The sequence below is a fragment of the Macaca mulatta genome, chromosome 1 (assembly GCF_049350105.2).
Source record: "Macaca mulatta isolate MMU2019108-1 chromosome 1, T2T-MMU8v2.0, whole genome shotgun sequence".
Lineage (NCBI taxonomy): Eukaryota > Metazoa > Chordata > Mammalia > Primates > Cercopithecidae > Macaca > Macaca mulatta.
Window position 1 is genome coordinate 525,171 of NC_133406.1, and position 12,070 is coordinate 537,240.

At 41.4% G+C, this 12,070-nt stretch overlaps 1 protein-coding gene across 1 annotated transcript; it reads right to left on the reverse strand.

Annotated features, from left to right (window-relative positions):
• Positions 1-8,942: 8,942 nt before the first annotated feature.
• Positions 8,943-11,739, reverse strand: LOC694380 (olfactory receptor 2G6). The gene has a single exon (XM_015128348.3). It carries the CDS (start codon positions 11,133-11,135, stop codon positions 10,185-10,187), a length of 951 nt encoding a protein of 316 aa, XP_014983834.3. The 5' UTR covers positions 11,136-11,739; the 3' UTR covers positions 8,943-10,184.
• Between the last annotated feature and the right edge of the window lie 331 nt (positions 11,740-12,070).

Consider the following 12,070-nt stretch of genomic DNA (forward strand, 5'->3'; position numbering starts at 1 on the left):
ATACTGGCAAACTGAATCCAGCAGCACATCAAAAAGATTATCCACCATGATCAAGTCGGATTCATCCCTGGGATGCAAGGTTGGTTCAACATATGCAAATCAATAAACACAATCCATCACATAAACAGAACCAATGACAAAAAACACATGATTATCTTAATAGATGCAGAAAAGGCCTTTGATAAAAAATCAACACCCCTTCATGCTAAAAACTCTCAATAAACTATGTATTGATGGAATATATCTCAAAATAATAAGAGCTATTTATGACAAACCCATAGCCAATATCATACTGAATGGGCAAAATCTGGATGCATTCCCTTTGAAAATCAGCACAAGACAAAGATGCCCTCTCTGATCACTCCTATTTAATATAGTATTGGAAGTTCTGACCAGGGCAATCAGGCAAGAGAAAGAAAGAAAGGTATTGAAATAGGAAGAGAGGAAGTCAAATTGTCTCTGTTTGCAGATGACATGATTTTGAATTTAGAAAATTCAGTCATCTCAGTTCCCAAACTCCTTAAGCTGATCCGCAAATTCAGCAGTCTCAGGATACAAAACCAATGTGCAAAAATCACAAGCATTCTTATATACAAATAATAGACAAACAGCCAAATCACGAGTGAACTCCCATTCACAACTGTTACAAAGACAATGAAATACCTACAAATAAAACTTACTAGGGACATGAAGGACCTCTTCAAGGAGAACTACAAACCACTGCTCAAGGAAATAAGAGAGGACACAAACAAATGGAAAAAAATTCCATGCTCCTGAATAGGAAGAATCAATATCGTCAAAATGGCCATACTGCTCAACGTATTTTATAGATTCAATGCTATTCCCATCAAGCTACCACTGACTTTCTTCACAGAACTGGAAAAACTACTTTAAAATTCATATGGAACGAAAAAAGAGCCTAATAGCCAAGACAATCCTAAGCAAAAAGAATGAAGCAGGAGGCATCATGCTACCTGACTTCAAACTATACTACAAGGCTACAGTAACCAAAACAGCATGGTATTGGTACCAAAACAGATATATAGACCAGTGGAACAGAACAGAGACCTCAGAGACAACACCATCTCTCACCAGTTAGAGAGGTAATCATTAAAAAGTCAAGAAACAACAGATGCTGGTGAGGATGTGGAGAAATAGGAACACGTTTACACTGTGGGTAGGAATGTAAATTAGTTCAACCATTGTGGAAGACAGTGTGGCAATTCCTCAAGGATCTAGAACTAGAAATACCATTTGACCCAGCAAACCCATTACTGGGTATATACCTAAAGGATTATAAATCATTCTACTATAAAGACACATGCACACATATGTTTATTGGAGCACTATTTACAACGGCAAAGACTTGGAACCAACCCAAATGCCCATCAATGATATACTGGATAAAGGAAATGTGGCACATATACACCATGGAATACTATGAAGCCATGAAAAAGAATGAGTTCATATCCTTTGCAGGGACATGGATGAAGCTGGAAACCATCATTCTCAGCAAACTGACACAGGAACAGAAAACTAAGCACTGCATGTTCTCACTCATAAATGAAAGTTGAATAATGATAACACATGGACACAGGGAGGGGAACATCACACACCGGGGCCTGTTGAGGGGTTGAGGGGTGGGAGACAAAGGGAGGGAGAATATTAGGACAAATGCCTAATGCATGCTGGGCTTAAAACCTAGATGATGGGTTGATGGGTGCAGCAAACCACCATGGCACATGGTATACCTATTTAATAAACCTGCATGTTCTGCACATATATCCCAGAACTTAAATAAAAATAAGAAAAAAATCTTTAGACAAATTTAGCAGAGTTTATTTGAGCAAAGAATGATTCATATGTCAGATGGCACTCAGAGCCATAAGAGGTTCAGATAGCTCCACCCAGCAGTGAGAGCAGTTGTTTTTTCTAGGCAGAACACACAGAAGGAAAATCAAGAAATAACGTGATTGGCTTGCCATGTCCAAGTCCTTTTCTAATTTTGGTTCTCTTTAAGGCATATTTTTTGCCTGCTACCATGACTTGTATTTTTGATGTTGTTGTTGAAAGCTGATGTATTCATTTGCTATGCGTGCCACAGCATTCTGGTAGTTTGATGACACCTTTGGCATTCTTTGGTTTGAAGAAGCATTACTTCAATCTATTCCTTTATCTTCAAAAGTTAATATTCCTGTGTGCATGTCCAATTTTTTTTAAATAAGGAGACCAGTTTCAAAGGTAAAGCCCAGATACTTGTTAAGGTAGTGAGGACAGATTTTAATTAATAACATATTTTGGGGTATTTGTGGGGTTTTCACCTAAAACGTAATCGTACACGGGCTGTGGATTATATTTCTGTTTCCAGGAAGCCCCATGTGTTGCCTTGTGCGTGCATCAGTCCCTTGAGAACCCCCTGTGAGTCGGGAGGCATAAGTTCCAGTGACTATAGGGAGTTGAGGAGCTAAAGAGGTAAGTGAAACATCTGGTGGGGTAAAAGGATGGGTGTAGTTACGAGATTAAAGAGGTGCATATCAAAGTGTCAGGGGTGTTTAATGGAAAAATTAAGATGGTAAAAGAAGGAAGGAAAACAAGAAGGAAATGGGAAGGGAGCAGTTTTATAGGAGCCAGTTTAGGCAGATCTTAAGATTTTCAAGTAAACCACTGCAGTTCCAAATTATCCACAGTAAAGTCATTTTGCCTAAAATAGAAGCAGACGTGGTTAGTGTCATAGTATATATAGAGAGTAGCAACTCAAAAGGGGTTTAACTGTGGAGTTCCCGTGGGAAAAGTAGGTTCAAATAGAATGAAGAGGCCTCACAAGAAGCCAGAGTGAACATTCTAGCACAGCAGTTAGGAAGTGCATTCCCACTCAAAACAAGGAACAGCAAGATAAACAGCCAGCCCAGGAGGTATCTTTCAAAAGCAGCCTGGAATTCTAACCCAGCCTTAGAGACTATACACAGAAACGTAAGAAGAAAACACATCCTCATCATGCTTCAGTGCAAATTTCTACAGTGTTAGGCCAGAAGTTGAACTCACCACCAAATACCAAAAAAGTAAGTCAGAGGTTTCTATGCACATAGAAAGGATTGTCTTGTCCAGGGGCCAGATGGGGGTTCCAATCTGGATTTGAGTTCCAGGGCCGGATGTCAAGATAGACAAAATGGGAAACTAGTTAAAGAGGTAAGAACATGCTCTAATTAGTCACATACTATTGAAACAGGGAAGAGTTCATCATGAACTGAACTTTGATGTATCCAGGTTGAGGAAAATGTTAAAGGGAATTTGAGGAAGGAGAAATGGGAGTTAGTGGGGCCTCAGTAGGGTCAGGGATGTGAGAAATTACAAATCACGAGAAGTGGGAGTTGGTTCCTGGGAAACCCATTTGGTTTGTTAACTGATACTTGCTGATGTTGGGCTTCTACCCTCCCAGAGGTTGGGAGACAGCAGCCCTATCTTCAAGTCTTGGCTGGGACAAGCAGGAAATTATTTTGGCATGCTATCGATTGTCTGTGTACTTATATAAGTTGTATGTTGAAATCATAAACCCTAATGAGATGATATTGGGAGAGGAAGTCTTTGGGAGTTGATTAGATCATGAATGATGAACTCATAAATGGCCTTAGTGACCTCATAAAACAGACTGCAGAGAGCTTTCTTGCCTCTTCTGCCATGTGAGGGCACAGCAAGACGACCACCCTCTATAAATCAGAAAGTGGGTCCTTACAGACCAAACTGACTGGCAGCTTTATTGTGGACTTTCCAGTCTGCAGAAATGTGAGAAATAAGTGTTGTATAAGGCCATGGTATTTGTTACAGCAACCAATAACAGGCAGATTTAAGTTTTCTCAGACAGTTCACTTTAAGGGAGACTGGGTTGTCCTAGAGACATAGACTTGAGCTGTTACCAACTATGTTCCTATCTTTTTCAAGTTTTTATAGACCAAAGTTAAGGCTTAATTGAGAAGGCTCAGAAGAGCCTGGCTAGAGTTTGGTCAAGTTTAAAATGATCATCAACTCTGTATACATCAAAATTGAGTTCAGTGCATGCTGGACTATTTTCTCTGTTTCAATAGTATATGACTAAATAAAACATGTTGTTGCCACTTAACTTTTTCTTCAATCATATTGGATTTGGGACCCTTTCTACTAGAGTATGATCTCATCTTCAATGAACTAATTACATCTGCAATGATCCTATTTCCAAATAAGGGTATATTCTGAGATAGTCAGGGGGATGACTTCAGTATACGAATGTGGGGTACAATTCTTACCATAATTTACTTGATGTGTTAGGTAAAGATAAACAGGCGTTTAGTGTGAATTTTATGTTTATGCGTTAGGCTATGTTTATCGCTAGTTTTACCTATGATGTCAGAGGCCATAATTTGCTCTGGTGTTCTTATTTTTGTGTCCTCTGTTATCTTTGGCTTCTCTACAGATTCATTGTTAAACAGGATATGAGGCTTGTCATCTTTCCATGTGCATCCTGTTATCACACACGAGATACATTAATGTGTTTGTAGGTGTGGAAGGTAGAGAAATCATTCTATAGTCCTATAAATTGGTCTGAATCTATTTGCTTCTTAACACCGCCTTCCCCCCACCACTCCCCCCATATAGGTGACACAGGTTAGAAGGACCTGGAGTTGGGTATTTTCCTTCTGGCATATTGGTTAGCCTGTGGTAAAACCCAAGTAAGTTAGGCAGTCTCTGTTAAATTGTTTCTGTTGAGATCAGGTCATTGTTAAGGTGAACAGAAAGCTCTGGGCATATTTCAAATGTTTTCTCCTCTCTGCCATTTCCCTCTACTTTGCACAGTGAGAAGCTGTAGAGACTCCTGAAGGTAAAAGTCATGAGTATAGGGAGGATTTCCTCAGACTGGGGCTCAACACTGTTTTTATTTGTCAAGTTAGTTCACACGAGCTTCCAGCAATTGATAATTTCAACTTCAAGTGTCCTTATGGCACCAGGCCCAGCTGCTGATTACTGTTCCAGGACATTTATTGAAGAAACTCTCCTTTTCCCAGTGTATGTTCTTGGCACCTTTGTCAAAAATCAGTTGGCTGTAAATACATGAATCTATTTCTAGGTTCTCCATTCTGTTCTACTGGTCTATGTGTCTGTTTTTATGCCAATACGAGGCTGTTTTGGTAACTATAATATATTTTGAAGTCTAGTAATGAGAGGTGACAATGTGCTAGCAGCCCTCACTCTCAGCGCCTCCTCGGCCTCAGTGTCCACTCTGGTGGTGCTTGAGGAGCCCTTCAGCCTGCCACGGCACCGTGGGAGCCCCTCTCTGGGCTGGCTGAGGCTGGAGCCACCTCCCTCTACTTGCGGGGAGGTGTGGAGGGAGGCACAGGTGGGAACCGGTGCTGCCCGCGGCCGGAAGCGGTCTTGGTGGGCCCCGCACTTGAAGCCTGGCCGGCACCGCCGGCCCAGAGCAGTGAGGGGCTTAGCACCTAGGCCAGGAGCCGCAGAGGGTGCACTGGGTCCCCCAGCAGTGCTGGCCAGCCGGCACTGTGCGGGAATTCTCGCCCAGCCTTAGCCACCTCCCCCCCGGGCCGGTTCGGGACCTGCAGCCTGCCATGTCTGAGCTCCCACGCTGCCGTGGGCTCCCTCGTGGGCAGAGCCTCCCCGATGGGCGCTGCCCCCTGCTCCGTGGAGCCTGGTCCCATCTACTGCCCAAGGGCTGAGGAGTGCAGGCACAGCTAGGGACTGGCAGGCAGCTCTGCCTACAGCCCCGGTGCAGGATCCACTAGCTGAATCCACTAGGTGAACCCCCTCCTGAGCCGGATTGGGGACTTGGAGAACTTTTATATCTAGTGGGAGGATTGTATGTGCACCAGTCAGCACTCTGTATCTAGCTAATCTGGTGGGAACTTGGAGAATTTTTATGTCTAGCTAGAGAATCATAAATACACCAATCAGTACTCCGTGTCTAAGGTTTGTAAATACACCAATCAGCACTCTGTGTCTAAGGTTTGTAAATACACCAATGGGTACTCTGTATCCAGCTAACTCTGTGTCTAGCTAACCTAGCGGGGACTTGGAGAACTTTTCTGTCTAGCACTGTCCAGCTCAAGGATTGTAAACGCACCAATCAGCACTCTATCAAAACGGACCAATCAGCTCTCTGTAAGATGGACCAGTCAGCAGGATGTGGGTGGGGTCAGATAATAAAACGGACCAATCAGCTCGCAAGATGGACCAATCAGCAGGATGTGGGTGGGGTCAGATAAGGGACTAAAAGCAGCCTGCCCCAGGCAGCCAGAGCAACCGCTCTCCAGTGCCCTTCCACACGGTGGAAGCTTTGTTCTTTTGCTCTTTGCAGTAAATCTCACAGCTGCTCACTCTTTGGGTCCACGCTGCCTTTACGAGCTGTAACACTCACCGTGAAGGTCTGCAGCTTCCTCCTGCAGCCAGCGAGACCACGAACCCACCGGGAAGAGTGAACAACTCCGGACGCGCTGCCTGTAAGAAGCTGTAACGCTCACCACGCAGGTCCGCAGCTTCACTCCTGACAGCAAGACCAGGAACCCACCAGAAGGAAGAAACTGCCGACACCTCTGAATGTCTGAAGGAACAAACTCCAGAGACACCATCTTTAAGAACTGTAACCCTCACCACGAGGGTCCGTGGCTTCATTCTTGAAGTCAGCGAGACCCAGAACCCACCAGTTCCAGACACAGTAATGTGATGACTCCAGCTTTTTTCTTTTTTTTGCTCAAGACAGCTTTGGTCATTCTGTGTTGCTTTTTTTTTTTTTTTTTTTAATTATAAGACCTTTGTTTATTTTTCTTGGTACTTTTATTTTCACTGTCTGATCCTTCATACTCAAATGAGACCAAAGTGATAACATTATTTTTCTTTTCTTTTTTTTTTTTTTTGAGATGGAGTCTCGCTCTGTCACCTAGGCTGGAGTACAGTGGCACAATCTTGGCTCACTGCAACCTCTGCCTCCTGGGTTCAAGCAATTCTCCTGCCTCAGCCTCCTGAGTAACTGGGATTACAGGCGTGCACCATCATGCCTGGCTAATTTTTTGTACTTTTTTTTTTAGCAGCGATAGGGCCAGGTTGATCTTGAACTCCTGACCTCATGATGCGCTGGACTCAGCCTCCCAAAGTGCTATGATTACAGGTGTGAGCCACCGTGCCCTGCCTAAGGTTAATATTTTTATGTGTGAATTTGATCTTGTCATCGTGATGCTAGCTGGTTATTTTGCACATTAGTTGATGGAGTTTCTTCAGTGTCCTTGGTCTTTATATTTTCGTGGTTTTTTTTTTTTGTTTTTTGTTTTTTCCCAGTAGCTGGTACCTGTCTCTTTTACTGACCATTTGGGTTTAAACAGTAAGTGCCTTCCATTTTTATTCTCTGAGCTCTGGTCCTGTATGATTTTTGTTTTTCATGAATTAATATTTATGTAAAATCATTTTATTTTTTCTTAAAAAGTACATCTTTTAAAAAATTCATGGTGTTTGGAGTGGTGGAATCATATACATATTTCAGCATTCTCATAGTATAGTTTTTAAATAATTGCAATATTGAATGGTCATTTAACTAAGCAAGACAATTTTTTTCTTGGGGCATCCATTGAAAACATGTTCTGCAGATCAAGCCGGTAATGTGTGCAAATGACTGATGTGTTCCTGTTTAAGATTTAGTAATTGTATTTATAAAATAATTTATAGATACATAATTATATTCACAAACAAAAGTATGCTCAATACAGGTATTTATTTAAAAAAGAAAATACTCATGTTATTCAATTGTAGGGAAGATTTTTAATAAATGGTGGACATTTTGTAGATTAAATCAGAAGAGGAATGTTCACGATATTATAAATATAGTATGAAATTATATAATTATGACAAAAGCAGTATAAACATATCCATATCATAGGAAAGCTGTAAATTCAAGAAAGTAGTAACAGGATTTTATTTTCAAATGTGTTCCCATTTTTATCTGCAGTTAAGTAGATTTTTTAGGTTGCTTTGCATATGTTAATCATATCTGTGTTCTGGTTTTCTTTTTGGTGCAAATAACTATTATCTACATATTGCTGGAATTAGCATCTTTAGCTATATTATTCTATATTTTTATTCTGAATTATGTTTGAATTTATTGTGTACAGTAATAATTTGATTTTATTTTCAGTGGGATTTGTAATCCATGTTACCTTAAATGGTTGTCTTTGAAAATGGTTGCTTCACAATACATATGTAGTTTTTTTCTACATATTGTGTTCATATCATTGCTTTACACCTTGTTGTCTTTTCATTTGGAGCTATTGCTTTCCTTTAAATGCCACATCTTTTGCCCCAGGGCCATATTCCATGTAAATTGATTGAGACTGTGACACAGGTACATTCTGTGAAGCCGTATTTCTCAGGTTATCAGGAATAAAGCATTTGTACGTGTGAGGCTTCCTGTAGAACGTCTTCTCTACTTGCATATTGTAAATAAAAGCATGCACTCCTCAGCATGTTCTGCTCAGTTCCCAACTCTTCCTTCCGTTACTGAAGGAGGAAAATGACAGGAGAATATCCTGGAAGACAAATTTACCCAGACCTATTTCCCTCTTGTTTTTGTTAAGTTGGCTATTCATCATTTTGTTTGGTAAAAGTATATTGAAGAGGTGCCAGTTGGACAGGGTATTTGTGAAGAGGCAGCCTGAGTCATTAGTGAATTCTCCTGATGCCTTTTTGTTCTGTGTGTGCAGCCATTTCACCTTCAGTCCAGGCTTTGCTAGGAGAGGCAGGTCCAAACGTTATCATTAACACATCTGTAGACGGGCTACAATTGTCACACAAAGATGAATTATACATGAGCACTAGTTTTATTTTCTGTTATAAATCTGAATTTTGGAAGGCTGAGGCAGAGGAATCACTTTAGCCCAGGAGGTCGAGGCTGCAGTGAGCCATGACTGAGCCACTGCACTCCAACCTGGGCAACAGAGCAAGAGCCTGTCCAGATAAAAGTCTAAGTCACTAGAAAATTCCACTTCCACCCCAGATTCTCCCTGCATTTTACTCTTCATTTGCAGTGATGTTTTCATGCTGCTTTTTTCCCCTCATGTGTATCATAATGAGAATATGAAGTAAAATTACAACCACAGATTAAACCACTTTTTTTCTGTAATTGCACAGTTCTCTTAAAATACTTGAAGTTGACAAATTGATGAAGTTCAATCGTTTTGGGAAAAGAAAGTGAGAAAGAGGCCGAGGCAGACAAAGATACACAGAGAGACAGAATTAAAGTAAAAGTTTGGTCAAATATAAGAATACAGTTCTTATTAAAATGCTTCTACATATTTCATTTTTTGCTGTTTTGGAAACCAAACATAACTATGATCATTAACATGAGACTGTGTGTGGGATTCGTATTTCAAATTTTAAAGTATAAAATTATGTGAGTAACTTTGTTTTCCAGAGTTTAAGGCCAGAAACAATAACTTATTATATGAATTTTCTATAAACATGTTAAAACACGTTTTAGTGTATGGCACTTTTACTCAACTTTTAAACACTTCAATTAAAAGGGAACTAACTTAAACAATATATGAATCAGTCTCCTTAATGCAAGTTTGCTTATTTGATTATTTTAATAAAATATTAATCATTATTTGCATCCCACAATTCTGTGGAACCAAAGCATCACAACTCTGAATAATAATTGTGTTTCTCGTGTTGTAAATAAGCCAATAGAGTGGGATGGTCCATTCTCTGGTTAAAAGTTACATATTCTGGGAAAATGATCATATATTTTTTCAGTCTGTTATACATTGCTTTGCCTAGTCATATATACACACACACACACACGTAGATGCACACAAACTATATAAACTGTATAACTGTAGAAATGGCAGTGTGCATCAAGTGCTATGGAAACATATGAAACACTTAATTCTGCACAAGGATGAGAAGGATGGTGTTTCAGGACAGCTAGGGAATGCAGACATTTCAGCTGAGCTTTGAAGCACTAGAAGTTTATCAGATGGGCCGGCACATTAGATAGAAATAATAGGTACATTAACCTTGATGGCAGGTGGAGTAAAGGACAGACTTTTTTTTTTCTAGATTGAACCTTGGGTCTTGGGATTGACAAGAGGAATGTCTGGGGAGAATGAACCCTCACTCGGCCTTGGCATGTTTCACTTCATTGAATTCCAGGTGTTTCACTAGTCCCCGTGGCTTTGTCCAATAGCATTTCCCAGTATCAGGGTCCTCAAGGCCCCTTTCACATCTTTGTTTCTTAGAGTGTAGATAATGGGATTTAAAAGGGGGGTGACTATGGTATAGAAAAAAGAAACAAACTTTCCCTGGTTTTTGGATCTACTATTGGCCGGTTGAAGGTACATGAATATGATGGTCCCATAGAAAATGACGACCACAACCAGGTGAGAGGAACAGGTCCCAAAGGCCTTTTGGCGCCCCGCAGCTGATTGTATCCTTAACACAGCTTGGGTGATAAGGCCATAGGAGACTAAGATGAGTAACACCGGGACTATTAGAAAGACTACACTGGCCACAAAGAGTTCTGCCTCGTTGAAAGTCGTATCCACACAGGCCAGTTTGATGAGCACTGGCACCTCACAGACAATGTGATCCAGTTTGCGATGACCACAGAGGGGCAGCTGCACAGTGAGGAAGCACTGAACTAGGGAGGTGATGAGGCCGCAGAGCCATGCTACACTGGCCAGAGACACACAGAGCCTCGGGTGCATCATGACTGTGTAGTGCAGTGGCCGGCAGACAGCAGCATAGCGGTCATAAGCCATGACAGCCAAGAGGATGCACTCAGACGAGCCCAAGCCCATGGCCACGTAGAGCTGGGCCACACAGCCACCGTAGCTCATAGTTTTGTCTGTCTTATTCGTGGTAACCAGCAACTGTGGGGCAACACTGGTGGTAAAGCAGATGTCCACACACGAGAGGTTGCTGAGGAAGAAGTACATCGGAGTGTGGAGTCTGGAGTCCAGACGAGACACTAGTATGATGGCAGTGTTCCCCAGAAGGCTCAAGATGTAGAAGAACAAAATGATGACAAAGAGAAACCTCTCTAGCTGAGGCTGATTTGAAAATCCCAGGAGAAGAAACCCCTTTTCAGAGCTGTTGTTGGTTTCCTCCATTTTCTTGCAGCTTCAGGACACGTCAGCTTCAAATACTAAGTGATTAATACCTGGGGGAGAGAAAGCAATGAGGTCAAGACTGGTAATCCACAATCGTTTACAGTATGATTCTCTTCCTTTTTTATCTCCTAAAACATGTTGTGAAGACCTAGAGAACTTTCCTCAACATAAATCCATGGGCTGGAAATGCCACTTCCTTCTATGTTTATTGAATGAAGTTTTACTCAAATGACAAAAGTATTAACTTTTGTTTTGATATTTGTATTTACTCACTCTTTGCTTATTCTTGTACTTTGCCAATTTTTACACTGATATATTTTTATGTTGAAATGCTGTATTTATGCAGTAAAGCAACTGACCCAATGTCCTTTCTATGCAAATATTTTGTTATATTTATACAAATATATATATTTTCTGAGATGGAGTCTTGCTCTGTCGCCCGGACTACAGTGCAGTGGCATGATCTCTGCTGACTGCAACCTCTGCTTCCTGGGTTCAAATAATTCTCTTGCCTCAGCCTCAAGAGTAGCTGAGACTACAGGCATGTGCCACTATGCCCAGCTAATTTTTGATTTTCTTTTGTTTTTTGAGATGGAATCTCGCTCTGTCTCCCAGGCTGGAGTGCAGTGGTGCAATCTCTGCTCACTGCAAACTTCACCTCCTGCGTTCAACTAATTCTACTGCCTTAGCCTCCCAAGTAGCTGGGATTACAGGCACAGGCCCAGGCCCCACGCCCAGCTACTTTTTGTATTTTTTTTTTAAGTAGAGATGCTGTTTCACCATGTTGGCCAGGCTGGTCTCGAACTCCTGACCTCAGGTGACCTACCTGCCTTGGCCTCCCAAAGTGCTGGGATTATAGGCATGAGCCACTGTCCCTGGCTTCAGTTTTGTATTTTTAGCGAGATGCTGTTTCACCATGTTGGCTAGGGTGCTCT

What these genes read in the sequence shown, in the direction of transcription:
- LOC694380 (XM_015128348.3), bottom strand. Translation starts at nt 11,135, where the DNA reads ATGGAGGAAACCAACAACAGCTCTGAAAAGGGGTTTCTTCTCCTGGGA.